This window comes from Pseudophryne corroboree, chromosome 1, assembly GCF_028390025.1.
Source record: "Pseudophryne corroboree isolate aPseCor3 chromosome 1, aPseCor3.hap2, whole genome shotgun sequence".
NCBI classification, from domain to species: Eukaryota; Metazoa; Chordata; class Amphibia; order Anura; family Myobatrachidae; genus Pseudophryne; species Pseudophryne corroboree.
The window spans coordinates 185961660-185988562 of NC_086444.1; the positions used below are offsets into that span (position 1 = coordinate 185961660).

Sequence of the window (26903 nt, forward strand, 5' to 3'; positions counted from 1 at the left end):
TGGGAAAAACCTTGCACCACAGGAAAAATGAAAATTCAATTAGATATTCCCCATAGAATCTGATTGGTTGCTGTGGGCAACATCTCTACTTCATCTCCCTGGAAGATTTGATACAGTTTCCACTATGCCATTTAAATAATCATTCAGTCGAAATACAATACAATGTAGCGGAATAGAAAATGAGGATGTAGGAGACCCAGGTGCCCAGCTTTGGCTGACCAGTCATGACCAACACAAGGGGCCGGATGTAATGGGTTGTGAGATGTCCAGAGCTCCAAGACTCTGGCCAAACTTGTACGTTTTTTTAAAGCAGCAAACGTTTACAAGGCAAAACCAGGTTGGTTTTGCCTTGTAAATGTTTGGTGGTTTAAAAAAAACCTTACGAGTTCATAGTAATATAGTAACATAATAAACAAAATAAAGTTTTATGAGTTAAAGAAAACCCAACTTTTACATTAGCTCAAGTAAGTATCCCATTATTCTAAGTAATGATTTGTCAATTGGGAGCTTCCTGTTGAGTCTACAGATGGTATGGTAATTGAGTAGTAGAATAAACAATATGAGAGCCACGGATTATTGAAAGTATTAGTCAAGGTAAGACTCGTGGGCATGCATGGAGGTGAAAATGTATAATCAAAACAAAATCAAAAAGACATTATAGATAATCTTTTCCTTGAAACTCTTAAGGGGGGTACACACGGAGAGATTAGAAATTAAGCACGGATCTCTCCATGTGTAGGGTGCCAGCGACAGCGATGTGCAGCCCCATGCATCGCTATCGCCGGCTCTAGATTTGGCATACATGCATGCCAAATCTAGTGAGACCACTCATTTCACCGATGGGTGAAATGAGCTCCCCCCCCATCCCCCTTCGCTCAGCACACATTGCGCTGAGTGCTGAGCGGGGGGAGAGATGTGTGCTAAGTGGTCTGTGCTAGATCGCTCAGCACACATCTCCCCCGTGTGTGGCTTTAAAGGAAATAAGAAAGTCTGAGTGGTACACTGGGATAAGAGTGCACGTCTGAGTAATCAAAGGTGACAAAAAGCAAGCCCCTCAAATATGCCTGTTTCCTTCATCGAAATACAGTAACCTCTGATTTGCTCAAACACAGTGATTTACCAGGAACCTTTTAAACTTAAAGCATGACAACGCAACATGTACATACATGTGTTACTGAACATATTACAGAGGAAGAAACAAGTTTTTTTATAAATTACATTTTATAGTAAACATGTTTAAATATTCAATTAGTTATTTGTCTGTGTTTGTTAGAAAACTACATTTTAAACTACACATTTTATCAGTTTGAATTATCACAAACAAATGACCTCAATTCAATCTGAAAAACAATTTGGGAACAAATTTCTGAAAAATGTCAAACCATGCTGACTTGTTTTTCTGAAAATTACCTGTATGTTCTACTAGTCATTAAAAAGGAAATTAACCTTTATTTGCAAACTGTGCGTTATTGGATTTACTTTGTTGGCGCAGTAAATTAAGGGTCTGATGCAGACTTGGGTGTAAAATGAGCATTAATTACTTTAATGTACACAGAGAAATAACATGTTTCTGCCTATAAGCAGAGCTGGAGACGTATAGAAAGAGATACAGTGACTTCACTTGAGCCAAGGATTGTTTTAGCTGGTAATATTCTTATCTGCTGTGTTCCAAATTCTTCCTTGCAAGCTTATTTCTTAAAACATTTTTTTTAACTAAAATAATGTGAAAGGGGGTGTTTTCACACCTTTTTCACATTATTTTAATATCACCTGAATGTATTAAAGGGCTTTTGGAAAAGTTACCGATAGCAGCATCCCATCCATCAGAATCCCAACAGCCCCCCAGTAAGCCCCTAACCCTCATCTATTCGCTACCCTAACCCTCCCTTGGGGGTGCCTAACTCTAATCCTCCCTGGTGGTGCCTAACCCTAACACTCCCCACTTGGTGCCTAACCCTTAACCCTTCTTTCCCCACTGCCTAAACCTAACCCTTCCCACTTGGTACCTAACCCTAATCTTCCCTGCTAAGTGCCTAACCCTCCCTCCCCAGTACCTAACCCTAACCTTCCCATCTCTGAACCCTAACCTCCCTTCTAGTGCCTAAACCTAACCCCTCATGGCGAGACGCGAGCGCATCCCGATGTAAACAGAATCGGGATTCCGAGCATCGGTATTTAGACACCAGGATCCCGAGTCTTGTCGGAATTTAGATGCCGGTGTTCCTGCAGTGGACGGGATTCCGGCATCGGTATTTTGAGCATGGGGATCCTGCCCAACAGCAAGCTTACTATATGGATGTAAAAACACAACACACAACTGCACTGCAGTAAATGGAACCAGGGTATTAATACAAATGGTATGGTAAATATGGAGATGAACTCATACCCAAAACACTTGACACTCCTTCAATACGTTTTAAAGTGGGCAAACTAGTAAGAACATGTTTGTATAGCCACCATACTGTCTGGTAGCAACAAAAATAATTCAAACAGGCATCTGGAGCTGGTGATGTGTTCTTTTCGGTAACAGTAGTAGATGCGTCTGGTCACACAGTAATGGTGCCCATACACTTGTGCGATGCCCCGCGACGCAACATTGCGGGGCATCGCACCAGCAGTTCAGGTGCGAGGAAATCGCACCTGAACTACCAAAGTGATGATCATGCGATAGATCGCATGGTAATCACGTGATGGGCACGTCATCGCCTCTGGCCAGTCCCGGTGGGTGCCCATCACACAGCGCAGTGCGATATATAGCATGTGTTTTTAAAAACACGTGCGATTGCACTGCGATTCGATAAATATTAAATGCAGCACATAACTTTCTTGAGACGTGAGATTCGACCGGCGTGCCTGCACATTGCATCGAAAGGTACCTAAAATGTGCATACAATCCTTCGATTTCTCTCACAGATGCGGTCGAAATCGAAGGTTTGCACCGATTTTCTCACAAGTGTATGGGCACCAGGGCCGGTTCTAGGGTTTGCAGCGCCCCGGGCGGGCAATAGGGGCGCGGCTTCCTACAGGGGGCGTGGTCAGTTACGCCCCCTGTACAGTAGTAGTGCCGCTGAAATGATGTGCGGTGCGCGATGACGCACAGTAAAGGTCCTCTCCACGAAGGTAAACTAGACGCTACGCGTCTAGTTCCCTTCACAGCGGGGGGCAGCGGCAGCGGGACAGAGCGAGCAGCGGGGGGCACAGCAGCAGCGGATCTTGCCATGGTGCGGCGCCCTCCGGATAGCGCCGGCACCCTCCGGATAGCGCCGGCACCCTCCGGAAGGCGGCGCCCCGGCCAAAAGTCCTGCTTGCCCGTGGCAAGATCCGCTACTGATGGTCACCATTACATGTAGAACATTTTCAGATATATCTAACAATATATTAAACTAGCTACTTCTTTCTTCTGCCCTTGAGGGATAATATTATCAACTGATAATCTACTCTTTATTCTGAACTGGCAAATACAATGTTGGAACTTTACCTCTACCATAATAATGTGGTAAAGGTACTGCAACTCCTTGTAGAGGTACTGTAACTCCAACATTAATTTAATGAACATATTTAATTATTTAATGATGACAATAGCAAATATCCATAAAACTACAGTGTGGTGAAAAGCTTGCACTTACCAACCTCCACAACACTAGAACAGTTGGGATCAAGGAAGCCAGCAGGGCACTCACATGTAAAGATTTTCTCGCTTAAACCAGACAAGCAGATTCCTCCATTTTCACATGGGTTGGGTTCACACACATCTCCTGTCAATCCCAAAAAAAAAAAAAAATACAAAATACATCAATGATATCATTACATGGTCATCAAGAGGCACAACCCATAAGTCCTGCTGGATGTTTCTGATCAGAGTTTAAATAACTATCCAAGACATTAACTGATGAGAAATTCACAGGAAAGCTGCTTACTGGGACAGTGTAACTCCACTATAGATATTTGTTACTAAATTTAGAAAGCTACTCGCTAGAAAAGTGGTTTTCAGCAATAAATATATAATAATTAAGGGTGGTCTGTGGTCGACCCGTCACTAGACATGTTGATGCCCTGTTCCGGAAAGAGATTGTTTCCCCCCACCCCCCATTTTTCTAATAGGGGCAGGAGGGGCATATCTCTCGGAGAAGATGCATGACAAAACTGATCCCAGAGAAAGTCCATGCTATAATGCCCCTTCCACCCACCCACCCCCACACACACTCCACCCCCCCCCCCCCCCCCCACACACACACACATATATATATATATATATATATATATATATATTAGAGATGAGCGGGTTCGGTTCGTCGAGATACGAGATCCGAACCCCCCCAAACTTCACGTGGTTTTGTCGAAGTCAAAAATATTACATAGTGAGAACATACAGACTCCACACATTATGAGTCGCTATGCTTGCAAATACATGCAACGAGCACAGCAATATATGGCAACATACGCATTTACACGGACATGCCACAGAGATGGATTCGACACATATTTCATACAGCACATAATTATAATAAAATCAAGCGCCAGACATCATAATGATTTAAAATTATAAAATGGAGTAACGTCATGTATGTGTATTATTGGAGCAGAGTAAGATAGACATGTCGTATTTGGTATTAAAGCAAGCAGATTAATGTGTAGGTTTCATTTGATACTTGTTATTAAGTTATAGGACATTGCAACAAGTAGTTATGATTAAATGTATGAAAGCTAAAGTCACTGTTATTAGGACAATAGACATTCCAAGCAGTTGGTGGACAGGAAACTAAGGCCAGCCCTTTTGATGTCTTCAAGGCTGAACTTTATTAGCATACGAATAGACCTTGTGAGTCATCATGAATGAGAAAGTTCCCTCCCTTAGACTAGATGTGTGCACTCCCCCAAACTATATAGCACATTGCTGATCAGACCCACAGGAGTCTCTGTCCATTTTCCCTGGGTGCTGTTCGAGATGCTGTCTGCCCTGCTCCTGTATTTATTTGCTGAGAGAAAGAGATATATTAAGAGGAGGATGCATTGAGGGAATGGTATTATTTGCTGGCCTGTAACAGTATGTATTTTGTATTAACTGCTTACTGTATAAATTGTAACCATGTAACTATATGTATTCTGTACATTATGATATATTGAATACATATCCTTTTAATAACAAATATATACATCAATGAGCTTTGGAACTCAGATAATGTGTAAGTGTATTCTTTTCTCTTAAGGGATGTAGTGTTTTGAGATGTACAGCGCACTTATATCATATATGGTAATAAGATGCGCCTGGCATCTGCAGTATATATCAGAGCGGGCATTTTAAATATTTGTTAGAAAGTAATTTGGTATTTACAGATGAGGGCTGCGCCCGCGATATCACGGTCTTAATGATGCACTGTACATTAAAAACGCGATGCTGTGGTCGATCAGCTTATGGTGGGCGCATCGTGACGCTGAGAAATCATATCCATGTGTTCTGTTGTGTTATCAGTAAGCCGATGTTATGAAATTCAAGGGACAATGTGTTTCTCATAATAATTAAGATGCTAAAGCGTATTTTTATTGTTGCAAAACAAAGTTCAAAAAAGTCATATTGTGTTTGATTCAGATTGGATTGTTTATCTGTTAAGTAGATTTAAAAGTACATTTAAAAGTTGCTGCATAGCCTTGATATAGCTTTTTTTTTTTTTTTTAAACTCAGGCCTAAAGTAACTTCTGGTGCTTGTATAATTTGTGATTTCTTTGTGACTTCTTTGTGACAAAAGAGCAGCATGGTTTGTCCTCCATTTTGGCCTAACCACATGGCCTGTCCACCATCTTGTGTAAACCTCATGGATGTGGAAGGGGGAGGAGCAGTGTCCATTTTAGTTAGGTCACTTTCTAAATAGCTGATTTTCAGTGTGCTCAGAACAATCAGTTTCCTTTGTCACATCCAGCACCATTTATGAGTTACCAATGCATTTATTTAACCCATGCCATAGTCAATTAAAAATAGTTTCAATTGGGCCTAGTGAGAGTAAATGGTGAGATAAGTGTTTTTTTCCCTTCTTGTCTGTGCATAATTACCTTACATCAAGTAGGGGGTTGCACACAGATAGAAAAAGGAAAGAGAGGTTTTGGTTATTTTTTTTCTCTTTTCTTCCAAGACTAGTAGAGTCTGCTTACTAGGGAGTATAGCCATTGAAATGCAAATTAACCTGTGTAACTACTTTTTTTAGTAGTGAAAAGCAAATATCTTTGATATGCAAATTAGAGGTAAGGTGTCTTATAGGAGGCCAGTGAATGGTACATATATATAATATTATTATAATTATGTGTATATTTATATCAGTGTATGTTCTGCAAGATAGCTATCCAATCTGAATCATATCATTTAAATTATAGATTATTGCAGTCATTATAGATCTGTGTGAAATCAGATACATTTGTTTGCTATACAGATAAATTTGAAATAAATGTATTTAAGGGAGTAATTATAGACATGACACGCAGTTCTGGCCTGGTTGTTATACAGAAAAAACAAACAAACTGGGTGTTGTGTTAAGTGAGCGATTATAGTTAGTGTTGCTCACATTTATAGAGACTGTGTGGTAGAGCGCTCGTAGTGTAAAAGGCACGCTGGTCACGTGGTTACGCAAGGTTGGTAGGAATACGGACGCTAAGTACAAAGCACACAATATTTGTTCAATTAAGGTGCGATAGTAGACATTAAATACAATAGCACATAACTATCCGATTTCAAAAGCAGGTTACTCTAAAATTTAAAAAAATGGGACAACAATAAAAGCACAACTGAACTAAAAGCACTTAAATGAATCATATAAAACTACAGTAAAAGCAAGTATTAAGGTTTTTTTCCTTATCTTAAATGAGGTAGGTGAAGGTTTGTTGGGAACCTTCTTTTATGCTTAATTGTACGTTTCTTTTATGCTTAATTGTACATTAATAAATACCTTTTATTGTATAGAATTGGCAATTTTATACTTATTGCACTGACACCATGGTCGCTATATATCCCTCATCCCCCCCTTTTTTCATAAATTCTATTCAGGGAATCACCATCCCTGTACATATTTGAGGGATCCAGCTGACGCCCCAGTAGCAGCATAGGGGAGTGAAATTTTAGCATACCAATATTCTTTATACAACACATCTGTTTTTATCACAAGTGGCGCAATATCAATCTCTGTTCCATACGCTAAAATTTAGTTTAAAAACTGTAAGCACCTCTGGAATAAAGCTACTGACCTAAAGGGAGTAAACAATTTTCTGTACAGAAAAACAAAGTATTTGAGTGAGTGAAAGTGGAGTGAGAGGATTTGAATCTGGGAATTCGGGATCCCGTCGTTGGTACACCAAGTGAGTGGAGGCTTGGCGGCATGAGACGGCTGACTCATGTTAGTATAGATAGCAAAGTACGCAAATCGTGAGATGATTTGTAGAGGAGCGTCATATAGAATTGTGAAATGTGCAGAAGTATAGAAATTGTGAATTGAAGTTTAAACGTTTTGTATTACGCTCCGGCTGAGGTTTCGCAGCTTGTGATTCGATTCCAGTGGTCATAGGGCGGATAGGTAATAAGTACTTATACGCTGTGCAATTGGACCGCATGTTTGTGGGTGCGATACATAGCGCAACTTGATACCCCTTTTATGAGCTTTTGCGTAAAATCACGGTATCATTAGCACCATGTAGAGCATACGCAAGCGTGATTTGTGTATAAGTGCATAGGGAGTTTTTGCTGGTCTCTCTCAGGAAAATCTCCAACGGTAGATATTAACTGGAAAAGGTAAGTCACCCCTAACACTTCCAGTGAAATAGAAACCAATTAGGGACCTCACTGGGTACGCGGTGGTCACTACTGGAGTGAATTGTGGTACATCAGCTGAGAAGGAGTGGGTGAAAGCGCTCTGAGAACTTTCACCGTCTATTCGTGTCATGCATTGGGGATGGCGTAAAAGGAAAAAGTCTGCAATGGGATCCAATTGCACAAGCGGTGGACGTATGGAAGCCAGGGTTCAGGCTGAAGAGCCACGGCCCAAGGGGTCAGTGAGGTTTATTATTTGTGGGAAATATGGTCCACACGCGGAGACTTTTTGTTCTGAATGGGTATGTATGACTGTGGAAGATAGGGCCCCATTCCTAAAGATGGGTAGCTTTGAATCAGAGGTGTTACATAACGTAAAGATTAAAATATGTCTGATTAAATCTAGAAAACAAAGGGTCAGACATACAAATTGTTTAAACTTGTGGCAGCAAGAGGGGTTGGTGAGTTTGATCCTAAGGTATTGCAGGTGGTATGTCTAACCAAAGTCATATAAGACAAGAATCGAAATATAAGAACTGTTTGAACTTGTAGCAACAATAAACAAGTAGGAAGAAAAAGAGAAAGCAAGTACACGGCCATATGTAGATGTGGAAGCAGTTACGGCCAACATACACACTATAGAAAATAATAAAAATATGAAAAATATGACTGGAACCTATATATGTGCTAATGAATGTTGAAGTTTTATTTAGGAGGAGAAGGCGACCTGTTTCAGCCATTTCTCATGCACTCAGAGGAGTAACCAACTGGTAAAAGAAGAGCAGTAGCCTGCGGGGGAAGTGGCTGAGACCAGTGGAACTGGTAAGTATGGTATCATTCGTGTACATATATAGTAAACCCAAAAATGAAATAAAAATCAAGAATGTAACGTTATAAATGGAGAAAAACCTGTCCGGACTTTAGTATTTGACAGTAGGAAAGCGGACAGAGACAGGGTAACCCCCGGGTATTTCTTTTAGTTACCATATAAGAAGTATTCATTCCTAGTAATGCCCCTAGTCAAGATGAGCTCGGAAATGTTTGTTGGACCATGTACAGACCCTTAATACGGGATGAGAAGGATTGAATGAATACTTCGCATGACCTAGAAGCTTGTTAAATTTATTCTTTTTGTCTTTAGCAGTAATAGAAAACTCTCCATCTGGATAAGATCACTGGTAAACACTAATTCGGCAAATGGGAGGTGGCTGTCTCTGTGCTAATGGACGGGCTCAATAAGGCATTGAGGGTCAGGATGCAGACTTCTTTGCCAAATTGGAAAGGGGTCACAGTAGCTAATCTTAGAGAGTGTGCTATTGAACATCCCAAGAATAGTGCTAGGTGCAGAGAACAACAGGAGGAGAGTTTGAGGACGGTAAGTATACAGGCACATACAGGAAAGACCCATCATTCCAAACCCCAGATCCCTAATGGTAAGTCAAGGTCAATAATATGTTACACTTGTAGGAAGGAAGCGCATTTTGCCAGAGATTGTAGGAGTAGTAGGACACATAGTCAATATAGACCCCCTAGACAGAAAACACAAGCCACATTATTAAACACCTAGACGGGACCAAGGGACATGTAGTAAGGAATCATAAGCCATATAGAAAACACAGATTCGGCTAATGGGAAGAACAAAATAAATGCAACATTATCCTTTGACAAAACTTGCTGGGGTTAAGATGGGGCCTCTAAACTTTTGCTTCTTTTTCCTAGCAGAAATGGCCCTTGATTAACTTAACAGGAGCTTTGTTAGATATGATATACATATAATGTGCTCCCGCTCAGGAAGTACAAAGTATGTTAGACACCCACGAAGACTAATGTTACATTTCACTGTTCTAGATTCATGTCCATCACAGGTAGAGGAAATTATCTCACAGATACCGGGTTCCCTATGAATTTAGGATGGACAGGACACTGGATTGATGGCGGGGATAGTCCTAATAGCGATACAACAAACACAGAATTTTTTTAAGGGGAGTAGACCAAGTAGAGAATCACTTCCACGTAGTGCCCAATCCAGTTGTCAAATTTTTATAAAATCTTCTCCACCTCTACAAACTCATCTGTCACCAACCTCTATTCTGTTTCTCCACAGTTTCCTCTTCATCTTTTGCATTCACACAGGGTGGTACAATACATGGACCCAATTACAGTTCAAACTCCACATGCCTAGGTCCTTCAGAGTTTCTGCCCAAACCCAGTATATCCAAACAGCATGATAACACCAGTATTACTGCAGTGGGCCTTGTCATGCGCAAAGGGTGCAGGAAGGATGAGAATACTGGTGAAGGGAAATTTTGTATAGACACTGATATGCCTATTGGTGAATTGCAAACCTGACATTTTCTTTTTCATTTTCTTCTTCTTTCTCTCCTCTAGAGATGTATTTTTTTCTTTCTTTTTTTTTTTGAGTTATGCTCATGGTACTCTACATTGCAAACACACAACGACTTCGTACAGTTAACACCCTTTAGGAATTATTGTTATGTATTGGTGTGCATTGATGTTTTCTCAAACTGGGTAGAGGCATTTCCTGCCGCCACAGATTCTGCTGTGTTTACCGCAAAGAAAAAATTGTGCAGAAATTTGTGTGTAGCTAATGGTACCCCTAGAAGTAGGAGCAAAGCTTGAAATTGTACTATTGTGATCATAGATACTGCCACTAGTATTATCTAGCATCGGAACCACTCCCAGATCTTCACTTAATGTATCACCCTCTTCGAAATTTGTTTTTGTTTTGGTATTTGTGTCTTTTTTTTTTTTTTGGAAGACAACCTCAATGATCAGAAATACACCAAAGAGGTGACAGTACAGTACTTTATCGAGATGAGCCAGCATTTGAGAACTTGACAAAAGAACTTGAAACTGTTGATTGCTGGTATGCCAAATACTAACTGTCTTGATTGTGAACCAAGAGACTGTGTGGTTGTTCTTACGCTCAGGTTGCCTAATAGACAAGTGGGAAGGACCGTACCAAGTTTTGTTGACAGCACTATCCCAGTGAAAGTGGCCGAGAGAGAGACTTGGGTCCACGATTCCCATTGCAGGAAAGTCGGCAGTCCGGAAGGAACTCTAAAAAGGGGTGAGATCGCAAAAGTATCACCAGAGACTCTGTTTCGTGAAGACTGAGAGGCAGCACTGTTGAACACTACCTGAGCGTGCTAAAGGATCACATAAAGACCAGTCGTTGTAATTGATTTGTTATGAACAAGAGTTGTTTTGTTCTATTTCTCTTTTCTCTCTTTCCCGCTGACAAACATTTTTTTTCAGGACATTCTATTTTTGCAAGGTTTTTTTTATGAGGAGTCGAGTGTGGGACTGGAACTGGTTCTGGAGGAAGGAGTGATTTCCTTATAGGATCCCAGGATTAGCCAATCAGTTAGTTAAAGCCAGAGAAAAATCAAAGGTCTAGTAGTTATGGAGTTCGGAGGTAATCAGGAACAATCAGACAATAGCTATTCACACATTGCAGATAAAGAGCTCATTAATATATGTGGAAGAAAGGTTTATGAGTGGCTCTCCCCGAACTCCGAAGGTTTATGTTATTTAGGAAGGACACTACTTATAACCCTTGTTCAATGGTAAAACAGACCTAGCATACGTTCCAGAAATGGAAACAATGTTCAGAAAATGATAGGAATATGTAGATCATGAAAATTGTATATGTCACTTTCACGATTTGTTTGTGTCTTCTTCATCTACCCAGCAGAACCTCAATTGAATCCAAACATCAGTGTACAAAGACGTAGGTACATGTATGTGTGAAATATTCGTCCAAATCAGACATTATAGGCCAAAGCACTGTCCCAGCATACTCTATAGGTTGAATGTTGTCCCACACCCAACCAGTGGTCCCGTGACCGCTGAGTGCATATAGAGGATGTCCCGTCCTCCTCCCTGTCTTCCCCAAATATGGTCAAACATCTGATTTGTGAAATGAATACATACTTGTATCTAGGTCACCGATTATTGCCTGAAATATTTTTCTTATTTTAATAATTTATGGCAGTTATTGTTTACTGCCAAAGGGTGGACTGTCGAAGTCAAAAATATTACATAGAGAGAACATACAGACTCCACACATTATGAGTCGCTATGCTTGCAAATACGCGCAACGAGCACAGCAATATATGGTAACATATGCATTTACACGGACATGCCACAGAGATGGATTCGACACATATTTCATACAGCACATAATCATAATAATATCAAGTGCCAGACATCATAATCAATTAAAATTATAAAATGGAGTAACGTCATGTATGTGTATTATTGGAGCAGAGCAAGATAGCATGTCGTATTTGGTATTAAAGCAAGCAGATTAATGTGTAGATTCATTTGATACTTGTTATTAAGTTGTAGGACATTGCAACAAGTAGTTATGATTAAATGTATGAAAGCGAAAGTCACTGTTATTAGGACAATAGACATTCCAAGCAGTTGGTGGACAGGAAACTCAGGCCAGCCCTTTTGATGTCTTCAAGGCTGAACTTTATTAGCATACGAATAGACCAGTGACTCATCATGAATGAGAAAGTTCCCTCCTTTAGACTAGATGTCTGCACTCCCCCAAACTATATAGCACATTGCTTATCAGACACACAGGAGTCTCTGTCCTTTTTCCCTGGGTGCTGTTCGAGATGCTGTCTGCCCAGTTCCTGTATTTATTTGCTAAGAGAGAGGGAGATATATTAAGAGGAGGATGCATTGAGGGAATGGTATTGTATGCTGGCCTGTAACTGTATGTATTTTGTATTAACTGCTTACTGTATAAATTGTAACCATGTAACTATATGTATACTATACATTGTGATATATTGAATACATATCCTTTTAATAACAAATATATACATCAATGAGCTTTGGAACTCAGATAATGTGTAAGTGTATTCTTTTCTCTTAAGGGATGTAGTGTTTTGAGATGTACAGCGCACTTTTATCGTATATGGTAATAAGATGCGCCTGGCGTCTGCAGTATATATTAGAGCGGGCATTTTAAATATTTGTTAGAAAACAAATCCTCGGTTCTTCCCGCCTAACACGCAAAACCCGAACGGGGGAAAACGTCATCATCCCGTTGTCGGATTCTCGCGAGATTCGGATTCCATATAAAGAGCCGCGCCTCGCCGCCATTTTTACTCGTGCATTGTCGATTGAGCGGAGAGGACGTGGCTACATTCTCTGCCCAAAAAGCTCAATATCTGTGCTCAGTGTGCTGCATTGTGGTGACCACCAGTATATAGTAGTACAGTACAGTAGGCCATTGCTGTATCTTGCAGCTCCGTGTCAGACTCAGTTCCAGTATCCTGATCAGTGCTCAATATCTGCTGCATTGTTGTGACCAGTATATAGTAGAACAGTGCTGCATTGTGGTGACCACCAGTCTATAGTAGTACAGTACAGTAGGCCATAGCGTTATCTTGCTGCACTGTGTCACTTCTAGTATCCTGATCAGTGCTCAATATCTGCTGCATTGTTGTGACCACTATATAGTAGTACAGTGCTGCACTGTGGTGACCACCAGTATATAGTAGTAAAGTACAGTAGGCCATTGCTGTATCTTGCAGCTCCGTGTCAGACTCAGTTCTAGTATCCTGATCAGTGCTCAATATCTGCTGCATTGTTGTGACCTGTATATAGTAGTACAGTGCTGCATTGTGGTGACCACCAGTATATAGTAGTACAGTACAGTAGGCCATTGCTGTATCTTGCAGCTCCGTGTCAGACTCAGTTCTAGTATCCTGATCAGTGTTCAATATCTGCTGCATTGTTGTGAACAGTATATAGTAGTTCAGGGCTGCATTTTGGTGACCATCAGTATATAGTAGTACAGTACAGTAGGCTATAGCGTTATCTTGCTGCACCGTGTCACTTCTAATATCCTGATCAGTGCATAAAATCTGTGCTCAGTGTCAGTGCTGCATTGTGGTGACCAGTATACTACAGTACAATAGTCCAGTCCAGTTCTCACTGCTCAGTGTCAGTTCTCCATAGTATCATCAGTGATCAGTATAATCAGTTCTCAGTATAATCAGTGCGCTGTTAGACGTGCTCCCATTTTCTGCCATTAGTGCATTGGGATTTAGACAATTGATGAAGTTATTGTGTTCCCGGTACAAAATCGCATCTAGATTCCACTTCACTAGGCAGGCGATAGCGAGATTTTACCAATTAATATCATTGATTTATAATTATTAATTACAGTGATCTTGCCAAATAATTCCAGTGATTTTGTCATTTTCTTCCAGTGATTGGTCCAGTGGACCAATAATACCATTGATTAGAACGAATAATTCCTGTGATATTGAGGTGTTTGTGTCGCTTAGCTTAGCCATCCAGCGACCACAGTGCACCTCTTTTTCTCTTTTCTTTGCATCATGTGCTGTTTGGGGACTTTTTTTTTAAGTGCCATCCTGTCTGACACTTCCGTATATGTCCACTTTTGCAGACGTCATTTTTTGTTTTCTGTTCTTTTGAAAGTGTAAATGATGGAAATAAAATCAAACTTTTTTTGACATGTTATAAGAATGTCTAATCTGTAATTTGATGCCTTTTGGAGATTTTTCCATCTTTCCTTGGCTTCTTTTTGCACATTAAAATTATTTTTTGCCTGGGGTGCCCAAACTTTCAATCCCCACTGTATATATATATATATATATATATATATATAGCAGACTTACAGACAGGCAGCCCCGAAACATTGCCTATGCATTAAATCACAATTTTGTTTACACGGATATTACAGTCTCCAGAGTGCTGCCTGTACGTAAGTTTGTTGCATGGACACACATTTATAGAATGCTGCAAGAAACTGGTGGGGTGATTCAGACCCGATCTTTGCTGTGCGTTTTTGCACAGCAGGCGATCGGCAATTAACTGTGCATGCGTATGCACCACAATGCGCAAGCGCATCGGCAAACAACAACAGGCATCGCCAGTCATCGACAAGCTGGTGCGAAAATTCCACTTGCACAGCCATTCGCATGCTGATTGACAGGAGGAGGCCGTTTGTGGGTGGTAAGTGACCATTTTCTGGGTGTGTCAGGGAAAACTCAGACGTGCCCAAGAGTTTTCAGGGAGGGTGTGTGACGTCAGCTCTGGCCCCGATCAGCCCGTTCTGATCGCACTGTAGTAGTAAGTCCTGGGCTGCTCTCAGACTGCACAAAGTGGTAAAAACAATTCACTGGTGAGATACTGTAGGTGCGAACGGATTTGCAGCTGTCCACTGAATGAGGGATTTTTTAGCAGCTCGGCGTACACATGCGATCGCACACCTGTACGGAGAACATACACTCCCCTTGGGTGGCAATTATCTGATCGCAGGACAACAATTTTAGCAGCCCAGCGATCAGGTCTGAATCACTCCCTGGATTAGAACACATATCCTCTTTATACCACATTCATGCGCTGAACTCGAGAGCTTGCCGCCATTCAGCCACATTACCCCTTATTAAATAACACATTTTAAATAGTTAAAACTCTCCAGCTTGGAATTCTCTAGCTTTCTATGCAAGGTCACATACTGTAGCTCAATTAATGTGTCCAACTGCAATGTCATAAGTAACAACTGCAATGTCATAAGTAACGGGTTCGAATCTTGGGCACATCAGCATATCAAGTTGCAAAAACCTATGAGGTACTGTATGCATAAGTGAACTGGTAAACATGCATTCAAACAAGCACTTAGGAGCATATTTATTATGAAAAAATTGTGCAATGAGAATGTTTAGTTTTCAATTCTCATTGTATTCACTCACAATTTTTTCATGATTCATCATGCCCCGGTGAGAAAATTAAGACTTTCGAAAAAATTTTTTGAGAAGACAGTTTTTCGAACAATGATCATTTTCCCCAGCTGCAGAAAGGGTCACTGCACCTAAGCCCAGATCCCCATTTCCCTGGCGGCACCCTAAAGAGCACCCCCCCTTCTCCACATCAAATTGCCGTGGGCTGCCCGGCATTGTAAGCTGTGCAGCCGCAGCCACCCGCACCCCCCCATGGCATCGTATTGCTGGGGGCTGCCCGCCTGCACCCCCCGCCCCACTACCACCGGCACCTTATCACCGGGGGTGCCGTCCCCCCACAGCCATATTATCCCCCCGCAGACACCTTATCACCGGGGGTGCGCGCTCCCCCACTAGCAGCTGAGGACAGGTGAAGCAGCGGCCCACTGCAGGGACATTCAAGTCCATGTCTGCCTGGCTGCACATTGAGGTGAGCGCTCAGCCGCAGCCCCCCTCTCCGCCACCAGCTCCTTATTGCTAGGGCTGCTTGTGCTGAGTTTCGGGGGCTGTTCGCCATCTCAGGATGGTGAACAGTTTCATGATCAAACTCGGGAAAAAATGCTTTTCCGGAGTCTGAAGAATGTCACAATTTTACATCCCCTGGGGAGTGTAGAAATTGAGACATTTTATGGATAATGAATATGCCCCTTAGGCATCTAAACCTAAATAAAAATATATATACTGTAACACATTGTGTGGCTGGTGCCGCTCTGATATACACATGTTAAAGGCTGACTTCGTTCAATCATCCAAGGCATGCATATATCAGAGTGTGACCGCACACCCAAGAGTTGTATATCTATCTTGTAAACTCCCCCTTGTTGTGATGAAATAGAGCTAAACAGATACATAATACTTAGTGTAATACTGAGTTTAGGAGGAAAAATAGTGCTGTTCATGTTCTTCAAAGAGAATATCATTGCTCCAGTCATCTTTGGTGAGGACTGATGTCAGGTCCTTTGAGTTATGTAGTAATTTTGACATTTCTCTATCAGAAACTTGCACATTTCAGTCAGTGAGGAGTGATGTGCTGCTGTCACTGAGCTGGGGATGTGATGCTGTCAGCAGGGCCGTCTTTTTGTATGGGCTCAATGGGCTCTTGCCCAAGGGCCCCAGGAGTATAAGAGTATTAGGCTGATAGCTGAGGGTCCACTCTTTCCAGGGGTACCAGATTTTTGAAAATCGGTCTTGGGGAACCGGAGATATCCGACTTGAAAACAGTGGTCCCCATCCAAGCCTATTAATTGCTCTTCCCAGCCAGATGACTCTCCGCTTTTGCTGGACACTGGCAGCTTGTCTCTACTATGCCCAGAAAGAGAGATATCAGCCTTCAATCAGCTGGTCCCTGCTCCAGCTCCACACGCCTAATATGCAGTTTTAGATTTTCGTTGGTGAAGTGCTCTGGCTCCTGAACTCTGATCCCCAAGTCACCAGAACCTCCTGAAAGGTGGGACTCTTTAGTATTTTTATCCCATCCAAAGCTAAGAAATATATTTTCAGGAACTTGATATATCTGCAGTCAAGCAAGCTGCCTTCCCACCAGAAAATTATAAATATTAAGTCCACTCCACTATCCACCCCTCCCCTACATATTAAAGACCTCCTACCACACTGGAAGTCATGTACCAGGGCTTCTTCATTCAGCCCAATGCCCTCTTCTACAGTTTCGCACCATCTGTGCAGTAAAGGAGTAATTAGCAGAAATTACTGCTCCAGGTCCTACTTGCTGAGCAGAAGATATAACACCCTCTACCGCCTGCGAGACATCAAAGCTGCCGCTGATAGCACCCCCCACCCCTACCACTGGAGGATGGGTAGGGGGCCTAGTGCATTGCTGTGCCCAGGGGCCTTCACTGCTGTTAAGACGGCCCTGGCTGTCAGTGAGCTAGGGATGTGCTGCTGTCAGTGACGTACTGCTGTCAGTGAGCTGGGGATGTACTGTGGTCAGTGAGGCCGTGATGTGCTGCTGTCAGTGATGTGCTGATGTAAGTGATGTGCTGATGTAAGTGAGGCGGGAAATGTGCTGCAGCCAGTGAGGCAGGGATGTCTTGCTGTCAGTGAGGTAGGGATGTGCTGGTGTAAGTGAGGCAGGGATGTTCTGCTGTCAGTGAGGCAGGGATGTGTTGCTGTCAGTGAGGTAGGGATGTGCTGGTGTAAGTGAGGCAGGGATGTGCTGCTGTCAGTGAGGCGGGGATGTGCTGCTATCAGTGATGCAGGGATGTGTTGCTGTCAGTGAGGCAGTGATGTGCTGTTGTCAGTGAGGCAGTGATGTGCTGCTGTCAGTGAGGCAGTGATGTACTGCTGTCAGCGAGGCAGTGATGTGCTGCTGTCAGTGAGGCAGGAATATGCTGCTGTCAGTGAGGCAGGGATGTGCTGCTGTCAGTGAGGCAGGGATGTGCTACTGTCAGTGAGGCGGGGATGTGCTGCTGTCAGTGAGGCAGGGATGTGCTGCTGTCAGTGAGGTGGGGATGTGCTGCTGTCAGTGAGGTGGGGATGTGCTGCTGTCAGTGAGGCTGTGATGTGCTGCTGTCAGTGAGGCAGGGATGTGTTGCTGTCCGTGAGGCAGGAATGTGCTGCGTTTTTGTGACTAGTGTCTCTGTGAGTGATGCTATTGCTTACACTTGTGGAGTGTTACTGCTGTGGCTTTGTGATGAAGTTTTGGTGACAGTTGGAAGTAGTTCCAGTGCATGTTAACCCTGGAAGATGTGCAGTCATTGGGAAATAATGCATGGTCATGTGATCTAGTGTGTCCACTGATGTTAGTGGGATCTCTGTCATTATAAAGCACCACTTTATAAATACTATGTATGTACTGCATATATATATATATATATATATATATATATATATATATATATATATATATATACATACTAAGTTAAATATTGCATCTATCAGCAAAAAAAATAAACCAGTGGATGCTCTGTAAACTTTTCTGTCAGAAACATAACTTCTAGATATAACCCGCTTTCATTTACAAGGAGCTGTTGACGTGTTTAGCTGCTGCCAATCTGACAAGAAATGAACAGGCATTTGTTATGTCTGGCAGTGTAGCATGGCACGCACATACTGGCTGTTTCAGTTGTTCGAATAATTCAGCTATTGCTATGACAATATTTCATTTTAATTATTTACAGGCACTTCAAGTGCCCGATGATGAGAAAAAGTATTATAAAAATAATTACACTGCATACTCAGTGTACAACAATGAACATACTAACAATAATCTTCAATATAACTAGAAGAACCACTGCTCTGCAGTTGTGGAAATTCTGTATAATACTAGTAAAATAGAGTTTTCAGTTACTGTAACTATATTAGCATGTGCCTTGCAGATTGGCTACACATTGGCTTTAATGCACCCCCATTAGTGTTAATTACACCAAAATATATAAAGAATAGAAAAGATTTTGTTTTCCACAGCTGTAAATTTTCCCCACATGTTCTGTATTTCATTGTTTCTTGGACAAGTGCTGCCTCTGACTTTGCCATTTTTTGACGTACAGTACTGTGTTTCTCCTGGTCCAATAGGGGGCTATTCATGAAGCAGTGAACGGGGTGGAGAAACAGGCCAGTGAAGAAGTTTCTCATGGCAACTAATCAGCATTTCCTTTACATTTTATATACTGTACTTGATAAAGGCTTCCTTCAAAGCGGATTGGTTGCCATGGGCAACTTCTCCACTCGTCCTTTTCGCCACTCTTTTCACTGCTTCATGAATAGACCCCATAGTCTCTTACAAGGATGGCCCGACACATATGCATGGTACGTGACCGTGTAGAGCGCCAGTCTGTAGATGGCGCTGCTGCAGAGAGTGAGTCACCATCACGGCCGCCCACCCTAGACACACTCATCTCAGCTGTGCGACCGCCTGGCTCCCGGCCCTCCCCTGATGCCTATAAACAGAAAGCATGTGCTGATGTGGGGGAGCAACAGCGCTGCAGCCACCTGCCCTGGACGCACTCCTCTAAGCTGTGCGACCGCCTGTGTTGCCCTATGACAGAGGTTAAAAGGTACACGCCTCTGCATGTCTGCCAGCTCTCCCTGTAAAATGTGTGTGTGTGTGTGGTCCCTGCACAATGTCCCATGTCACTATCTGTCACCCCTGCCTCAGTCACCCACTATCTCCCTGTCACACCTAGCTCAGTCACCCACTATCTCCCTGTCACCCATGCCTCAGTCACCCACTATCTCCCTGTCACCCCTGCCTCAGTCACCCACTATCTTCCTGTCACCCCTAGCTCAGTCACTCACTATCTCCCTTTCACCCCTGCCTCCCTGTCACCCCTGCCTCAGTCACCTACTGTCTCCCTATCACCCATAGCTCAGTCAACCACCATTTCCCTATCACCCCTGCATCAGTCACCCACTATCTCCATGTCACCCCTAACTCAGTCACCCACTATCTCCCAGTCACCCTGCCTCAGTCACCCACTCTCTGCCTGTCACCCCTGCCTCAGTTGCCCACTACCTCCCTGTCACCCCTTCCTCAGTCACCCACTATCTCACAGTCACCCCTGCCTCAGTCAGCCACAATCTCCCAGTCACCCCTCCTTCAGTCACCCACTTTCTCACAGTCACCCCTCCTTCAGTCACCCAATGTCTCCCAGTCACCCTCCTACAGTCACCCACTATCTTAATTGAATTACGATTGCATCGCTGGCCGCCTTTAGCATACTGGGCAGTGACGTGCGGTGAGGTGAGGCAGAGCCTTTCCTTTCATACTAATGTATATGACTATATAAAGTATATGAAAAATACAAACAATATATTAGAAATATCTTCTTTGTATTATTCTAATAATTTTTATAGTCAACAGTAAAAAGTCAATGCCTACCTTTTCCTCACATCTCAGATCAAAACTCAACAACCTGTGTATAATGCCCACATTAACCCTTGGGCTTGGGTGTGTATCACGTTACCGATGGACACCCACGAGTGGGAATAGTCCCTGTTGGTTGGCATGCCGACTGTCGGGATAGTGAGGGGGCAGGATTTAGGGGGAGGTGTTGTCACCAGCTGTCTCCTTACCGCCAGTCACATAAACTGCAACCCCTTGGGCTCATATATTGGTGGTCATTCCGAGTTGTTCGCTCGTTGCCGATTTTCGCAACGGAGCGATTAAAGCAAAAATGCGCATGCACATGGTACGCAGTGCGCATGCGCTAACTATTTTAGCACAAAACTTTAGGGCTAGATGCATCATCGCTTGAAAAGTGATAAAATGGAGAGTGAAAAAGTACCAGCCAATCAGCTCCTAACTGCCATTTTTCAAACACAGCCTGCGACATGGTAGTTTCGACCTGATTGGCTGGTTCTTTTTCACTCTCCATTTTATCACCTTCCAAGCGATGATGCATCTAGCCCTTACTCATATCCGAACGAAGAATTTTCATCGTTGAAGTGATCGGAGTGTGATTGACAGGAAGTGGGTGTTTCTGGGCGGAAACTGACCGTTTTCTGGGAGTGTGCGTAAAAATGCAGGCGTGCCAGGATAAAACGCGGAAGTGTCTGGAGAAACGGGAGAGTGGCTGGCCGAACGCAGGGCGTGTTTGGGACGTCAAACCAGGAACGAAACGGGCTGAGCTGATCGCAGTGTAGGAGTAATTCTCGAGCTTCTCAGAAACTGCTAAGAATTTTCTATTCGCAATTCTGCTAATCTATCGTTCGCAATTCTGCTATGCTAAGATACACTCCCAGAGGGCGGCGGCCTAGCGTGTGCAATGCTGCTAAAGCAGCTAGCAAGCGAACAACTCGGAATGACCCCCATTGTGTGTAAATCTGGCTCTGGTACAAGCCAGTGCCTCCTCAGCCATTTACCTCCCCGCACGTCCCTGATGTTGGGTGGCCTTGCCCTGTGCTGGGCAGCTCCCAGCATGCAGGATAGGGTGCACTGTTCAATTATATTACAGCAACACCTTTATGGTGAGTAATACACAACACACACACACACACATACAGGATGGCGGTGATTTAACAAGCTGCAGAACACAGCCTTGGGTGGAAATATGCTTTTTTGACTAAGAATCATAAATAGGTCATTATTTTGGCAAGTATCCCATTTTCAATATATAATAAACAGTCTATATTGCATTATTTCATTTCCGTATTTGTTTCAGTCTACAGTAGTTCTTAAAAGCTAAAGAAATATGCAAGCATGTTTAATGAAAAAGCTGAAGAAATATGACTAAATATTAAACAATATGCAGAACGGTATTGTCTAAAAGGACTTACATTGTATTATTCTGGCCTGAAATGCTATTTTTGTGCTATTTTTTTATGTAAAATAAGAATATTCAGAACCGTTGTAAGCATTAGCTAATGATGGACCATAAAATGTTAATTTTAAAACTAAAAGAAGCTTTGCTTTAAACTTTCGCAGTTCTAGACCAAGAAGCCTAGCCCTCACATCTTATATTAATGCAGATTCAATTTTCCACTTCATTTCCCCCCTAGGTAAACTGAATCAGCATATTCTGTAAGACAGTGCCCCAGAAAGGCCTCAAGCAACACTTAAGAGAAAGCAAATCATGGAAAAGAGATACAGTATGAAGGTTAGAGAATCCATTGCAAGTAACAGTCCCTGTAGCCTTTACGCTAGAAATGCCCTTTTCACTGTTCTCAAAACTCAGTCATGAAGCTGAAACTACAGAGCTGCATTTGATGTCATGACAACTACACGCAAGGGTAATTCCTGGCTCTTCTGTCTAGATGATGACGCGCTGATCCAGAAGTTTCTAAGGAAAGTTTTGCTGCACTGGAGACTAAACATTAAAAATCCCTTTGTTAATTTAATATTCATTTATAGTTTATGATTCTATTTATGATTGTAAATTTCTATTTTTATAACACAGACGCAAATATGCCAAGCATGATGGGTAAATGTAGTTAACTGATAACTTAAGAGACAAAAACTGCCTTTTTATGATGGTCTTAGTATGTTTAGTTTTTCTTCTTGGAAAGGACTTTTCCCATAATTCACTGGGTCCACGTCACAAACTATTTGGAATAGTAACCTGTGGCGAGCAAAGCGGAGCGGACCAGAGCGAGACACCAAGCCCGAATCGTGGTGAGCGAAGCGAGCCCGGGAGGATGCAATGCTGCATAGATACAACTAAATTCCCTAAAACAAACAGAGAATGGATAACACATTAACTGGTGTAAGGGCGAAAGTTCTATTCTGCCCTCATGGGCTGTCACATCCTGGCCCTGTTCATGAAGGGAAAATAGACACAACCATAAGCATGAATCATAAAATTACTTCTCAGTGGTCATAAATCCTAACAACCCCCCCCCCCCCCCCTTCACAACACCTTAGCAGTAAAAAAAAAAAAAACCCTCTGCTTTATAAACTACACCCAACCCCCTCCTACCCCCCGCATGTAAAATAAACTTTCTGTATTGGCTGCTGGAGACCCAAACCAAGCTCTTTGACAAGACAGACTGTAATTGGAGCCTGTCTTCCAGTAGAGAATTCTAATAAACTTGCGTGAAAATATAAATTTTCACATTGCGAATCGGTGCAAAAGATCCATGTCACATCCTCATCAAAAATAAAGTATGGGATAAATATGTTCCTGAGTGGGGTTCTCCATGTTCTTCATTATTCTACTGCTAGCAATTGTGCAGTATAAATGATAATTGCACAGTGACATCTGGCTGGTACTTCTATTTACTAAAACAATGTAATTATGACTGATCACTGCTCCCATCTCTCCTATTTAACCTTTAGAACATGTTCCCCTACCATGCAGCCTAATGACAGTGCCAGATTGCTCGCAATCAGGCTTTGTGTTGTCAATACTAGTGTGAGTACTACCTAATAAAGCAGCACCATACTAGTGACAGTACAACCTAATAATGCAGCACCATACTAGTGACAGTACAACCTAATAATGCAGCACCATACTATTGTGAGAGTACAACCTAATAAAGTAGGACCGTACTAGTGTGAGAACAACCTAATAATGCAGCACCATACTAGGGAGAGTACAACCTAATAATGCAGCACCATACTATTGTGAGAGTACAACCTAATAAAGTAGGACCATACTAGTGTGAGAACAACCTAATAATGCAGCACCATACTAGTGTGAGTACAACCTAATAATGCAGCACCATACTAGTGACAGTACAACCTAATAATGCAGCACCATACTATTGTGAGAGTACAACCTAATAAAGTAGGACCATACTAGTGTGAGGAACAACCTAATAATGCAGCACCATACTAGTGTGAGTACAACCTAATAAAGCAGCACCATACTAGTGACAGTACAACCTAATAATGCAGCACCATACTATTGTGAGAGTACAACCTAATAAAGTAGGACCATACTAGTGTGAGTACAACCTAATAAAGCAGCACCATACTAGTGACAGTACAACCTAATAATGCAGCACCATACTATTGTGAGAGTACAACCTAATAAAGTAGGACCATACTAGTGTGAGAACAACCTAATAATGCAGCACCATACTAGTGACAGTACAACCTAATAATGCAGCACCATACTATTGTGAGAGTAGAACCTAATAATGCAGCACCATACTAGTGACAGTACAACCTAATAATGCAGCACCATACTAGTGACAGTACAACCTAATAATGCAGCACCATACTATTGTGAGAGTACAACCTAATAAAGTAGGACCATACTAGTGTGAGAACAACCTAATAATGCAACACCATACTAGTGACAGTGCAACCTAATAATGCAGCACCATACTAGTGACAGTATAACCTAATAATGCAGCACCATACTATTGTGAGAGTACAACCTAATAAAGTAGGACCATACTATTGTTAGAGTAGAACCTAATAAAGCAGCACCATACTAGTGACAGTACAACCTAATAATGCAGCACCATACTATTGTGAGAGTACAACCTAATAATGCAGCACCATACTAGTGTGAGAACAACCTAATAATGCAGCACCATACTAGGGAGAGTACAACCTAATAATGCAGCACCATACTAGTGAGAGTACAACCTAATAATGTAGCACCATACTAGTGTGAGAACAACCTAATAATGCAGCATCATACTAGTGAGAGTACAACCTAATAATGTAGCACCATGCTAGTGAGAGAACAACCTAATAATGCAGCATCATACTAGTGTGAGAACAACCTAATAATGCAGCATCATACTAGTGACAATACAACCTAATAAAGCAGCACCATACTAGTGTGAGAACAACCTAATAATGCAGCACCATACTAGTGAGAGTGCAACCTAATAATGCAGCACCATACTAGTGACAGTACAACTTTAAAATGCAGCATCATACTAGTGACGGTATCCGGACTCTGGGTCGACACCACTTAGGTCGACACCCATTAGGTCGACACCCATTGGTCGACACTAGAAATAGGTTGACACAACCATTAAGTTGGCATGAACAAGGTCGACATGCAAAAAGGTTGACATGAGTTTTTCAATTTTTTTTTCTTTTTTTGAACTTTTTCATACTTTACGATCTGCGTGGACTATGATTGGGAATGGTAACCTGCCCGAAGCATGGCGAGCAAACACAGTGCACCAATTTTGGTTCCTGGTCACTTTACGAAGAAAACGGCACCAAAAAAAACATGAAAAACTCGCGCCGATCTTGTTTTACATCGACCTTGTTCATGTCGACCTAATGGCTGTGTCCACCTATTTCTAGTGTCAACCTAGCCACTGTCGACCAATAGGTTTCGACCTAATGGGTGTCGACCTAGACACTGTCCACCATGAGTCCCACACGCCTAGTAACAGTACAACCTAATAAAGCAGCAGCATACTAGTGAGAGTACAACCTAATAATGCAGAACCATACTAGTGAGAGTACAACCTAATAATGCAGCACTATACTAGTGAGAGTACAACCTAATAATGCAGCACCATACTAGTGAGAGTAAAACCTAATAATGCAGCACCATACTAGTGAGAGTACAACCTAATAATGCAGCACCATACTAGTGAGAGTACAACCTAATAATGCAGCACCATACTAGTGAGAGTACAACCTAATAATGCAGCACCATACCATACTAGTGAGAGTAAAACCTAATAATGCAGCACCATACTAGAGAGAGTACAACCTAATAATGCAGCACCATACTAGTGAGAGTACAACCTAATAATGCAGCACCATACTAGTGAGAGTATAACCTAATAAAGCAGCTCCATACTAGTGAGAGTACAACCTAATAAAGCAGTGCCATACTATTCTTATCCCTGAGAGGGTACGCTCACTCGCTGTATAATGCATTGCACACTGAGCAGCAGCTATCCACAACACACCAAATAAGGGATAAGGGAGTTGTTTTTTCTCCTGTCCTATGGATTGTCCATAACCTTGAACCAGGGGCGGATTGGGAGAGAAAACCAGTCCGGGAAATTTCTGGATGCAGCCCTAATGGAAGTGGAGTGTTGAGGGGTGGAGTCTGTCACGCGGGGCAGTAAACTCGCTTCTCATAGGGCCTCATTCTGTTGGATGCAATTGCAGCCTTCCTTGGGTCTTTTACAGAAGTTGGGGTAAATTTAGTAAGATGGGAGGTCTATTGAAGATGGGATGTTGCCCATAGCATCAGATTCTACTTCTCATTTATCTAGCACCTTCTAGAAGTTAATACCTGGAATCTGATTGGTTGCTATGGGCAACATCCCATGTTAAATAGGACTCCCATCTTAGTAAATTTACCATATTGTGTCTGCTACTTTCTGCTAATGCTGCTCCCTAGTTTACATCCACTGGGTACAGGGGGTTGTGTGTCATTGTATGAGGTGCTGGATACAGGGGTCTGTATGTTAGTGTGTGAGGGGCTGGGTACAGGGGCAGTGTGTGTGGTGCTAGAAACAGGGGTGCTGGTGAGGGACTGGGTGCAGGGCGGCTGTGTGTGTCAGTGTATGTGGTGCTGGGAACAGGGGGCAGTGTGCGAGGTGCTGGTGAGGGGCTGGGTACAGGGGGCAGTGTGTGAGGTGCTGTATACAGGGGTCTGTGTGTTAGTGTGTGAGGGGCTGGATACAAGGATCTATATGTTAGTGTGTGAGGGGCTGGCAGAGCCGTCCCTAACCAAAATGATGCCCTAGGCAAGATTTTGGCTGGTGCCCCCTAGCACGGCTACTAGTTCCGCCTCTGACCTTGCACCCCTTTCCCAACACCCTCACCCATAGCAGTCCTCATTTTTGGTGCTCCTACCCCCTATATTTTAAATAGGAACAGTACACACATTCAGTGCACAGCCCAAAAAGGGAAGCTTTCTTGCTTGGAAGGGGCATGTTCATACTAAAGTACCCCCCAATTCAAATTACACCACACAGTAGTGCAA

General features: G+C 42.5%; 1 protein-coding gene across 7 annotated transcripts in view; it reads right to left on the reverse strand.

The window, feature by feature from the left end:
* Positions 1–26903, reverse strand: part of EDIL3 (EGF like repeats and discoidin domains 3) — a 1054167-nt gene that overhangs the window by 876235 nt on the left and 151029 nt on the right. For 3 of the 7 annotated variants that reach the window (XM_063963959.1, XM_063963956.1, XM_063963955.1), the window contains exon 2: positions 3627–3755. The exons of 2 other annotated variants lie outside the window; for them this stretch is intronic. In XM_063963959.1, coding sequence (XP_063820029.1) covers positions 3627–3755 — 129 coding nt within the window. The remainder of the gene's footprint in view (positions 1–3626; positions 3756–26903) is intronic. 2 more of the 7 variants (XM_063963960.1, XM_063963957.1) reach the window with 1 other exon arrangement.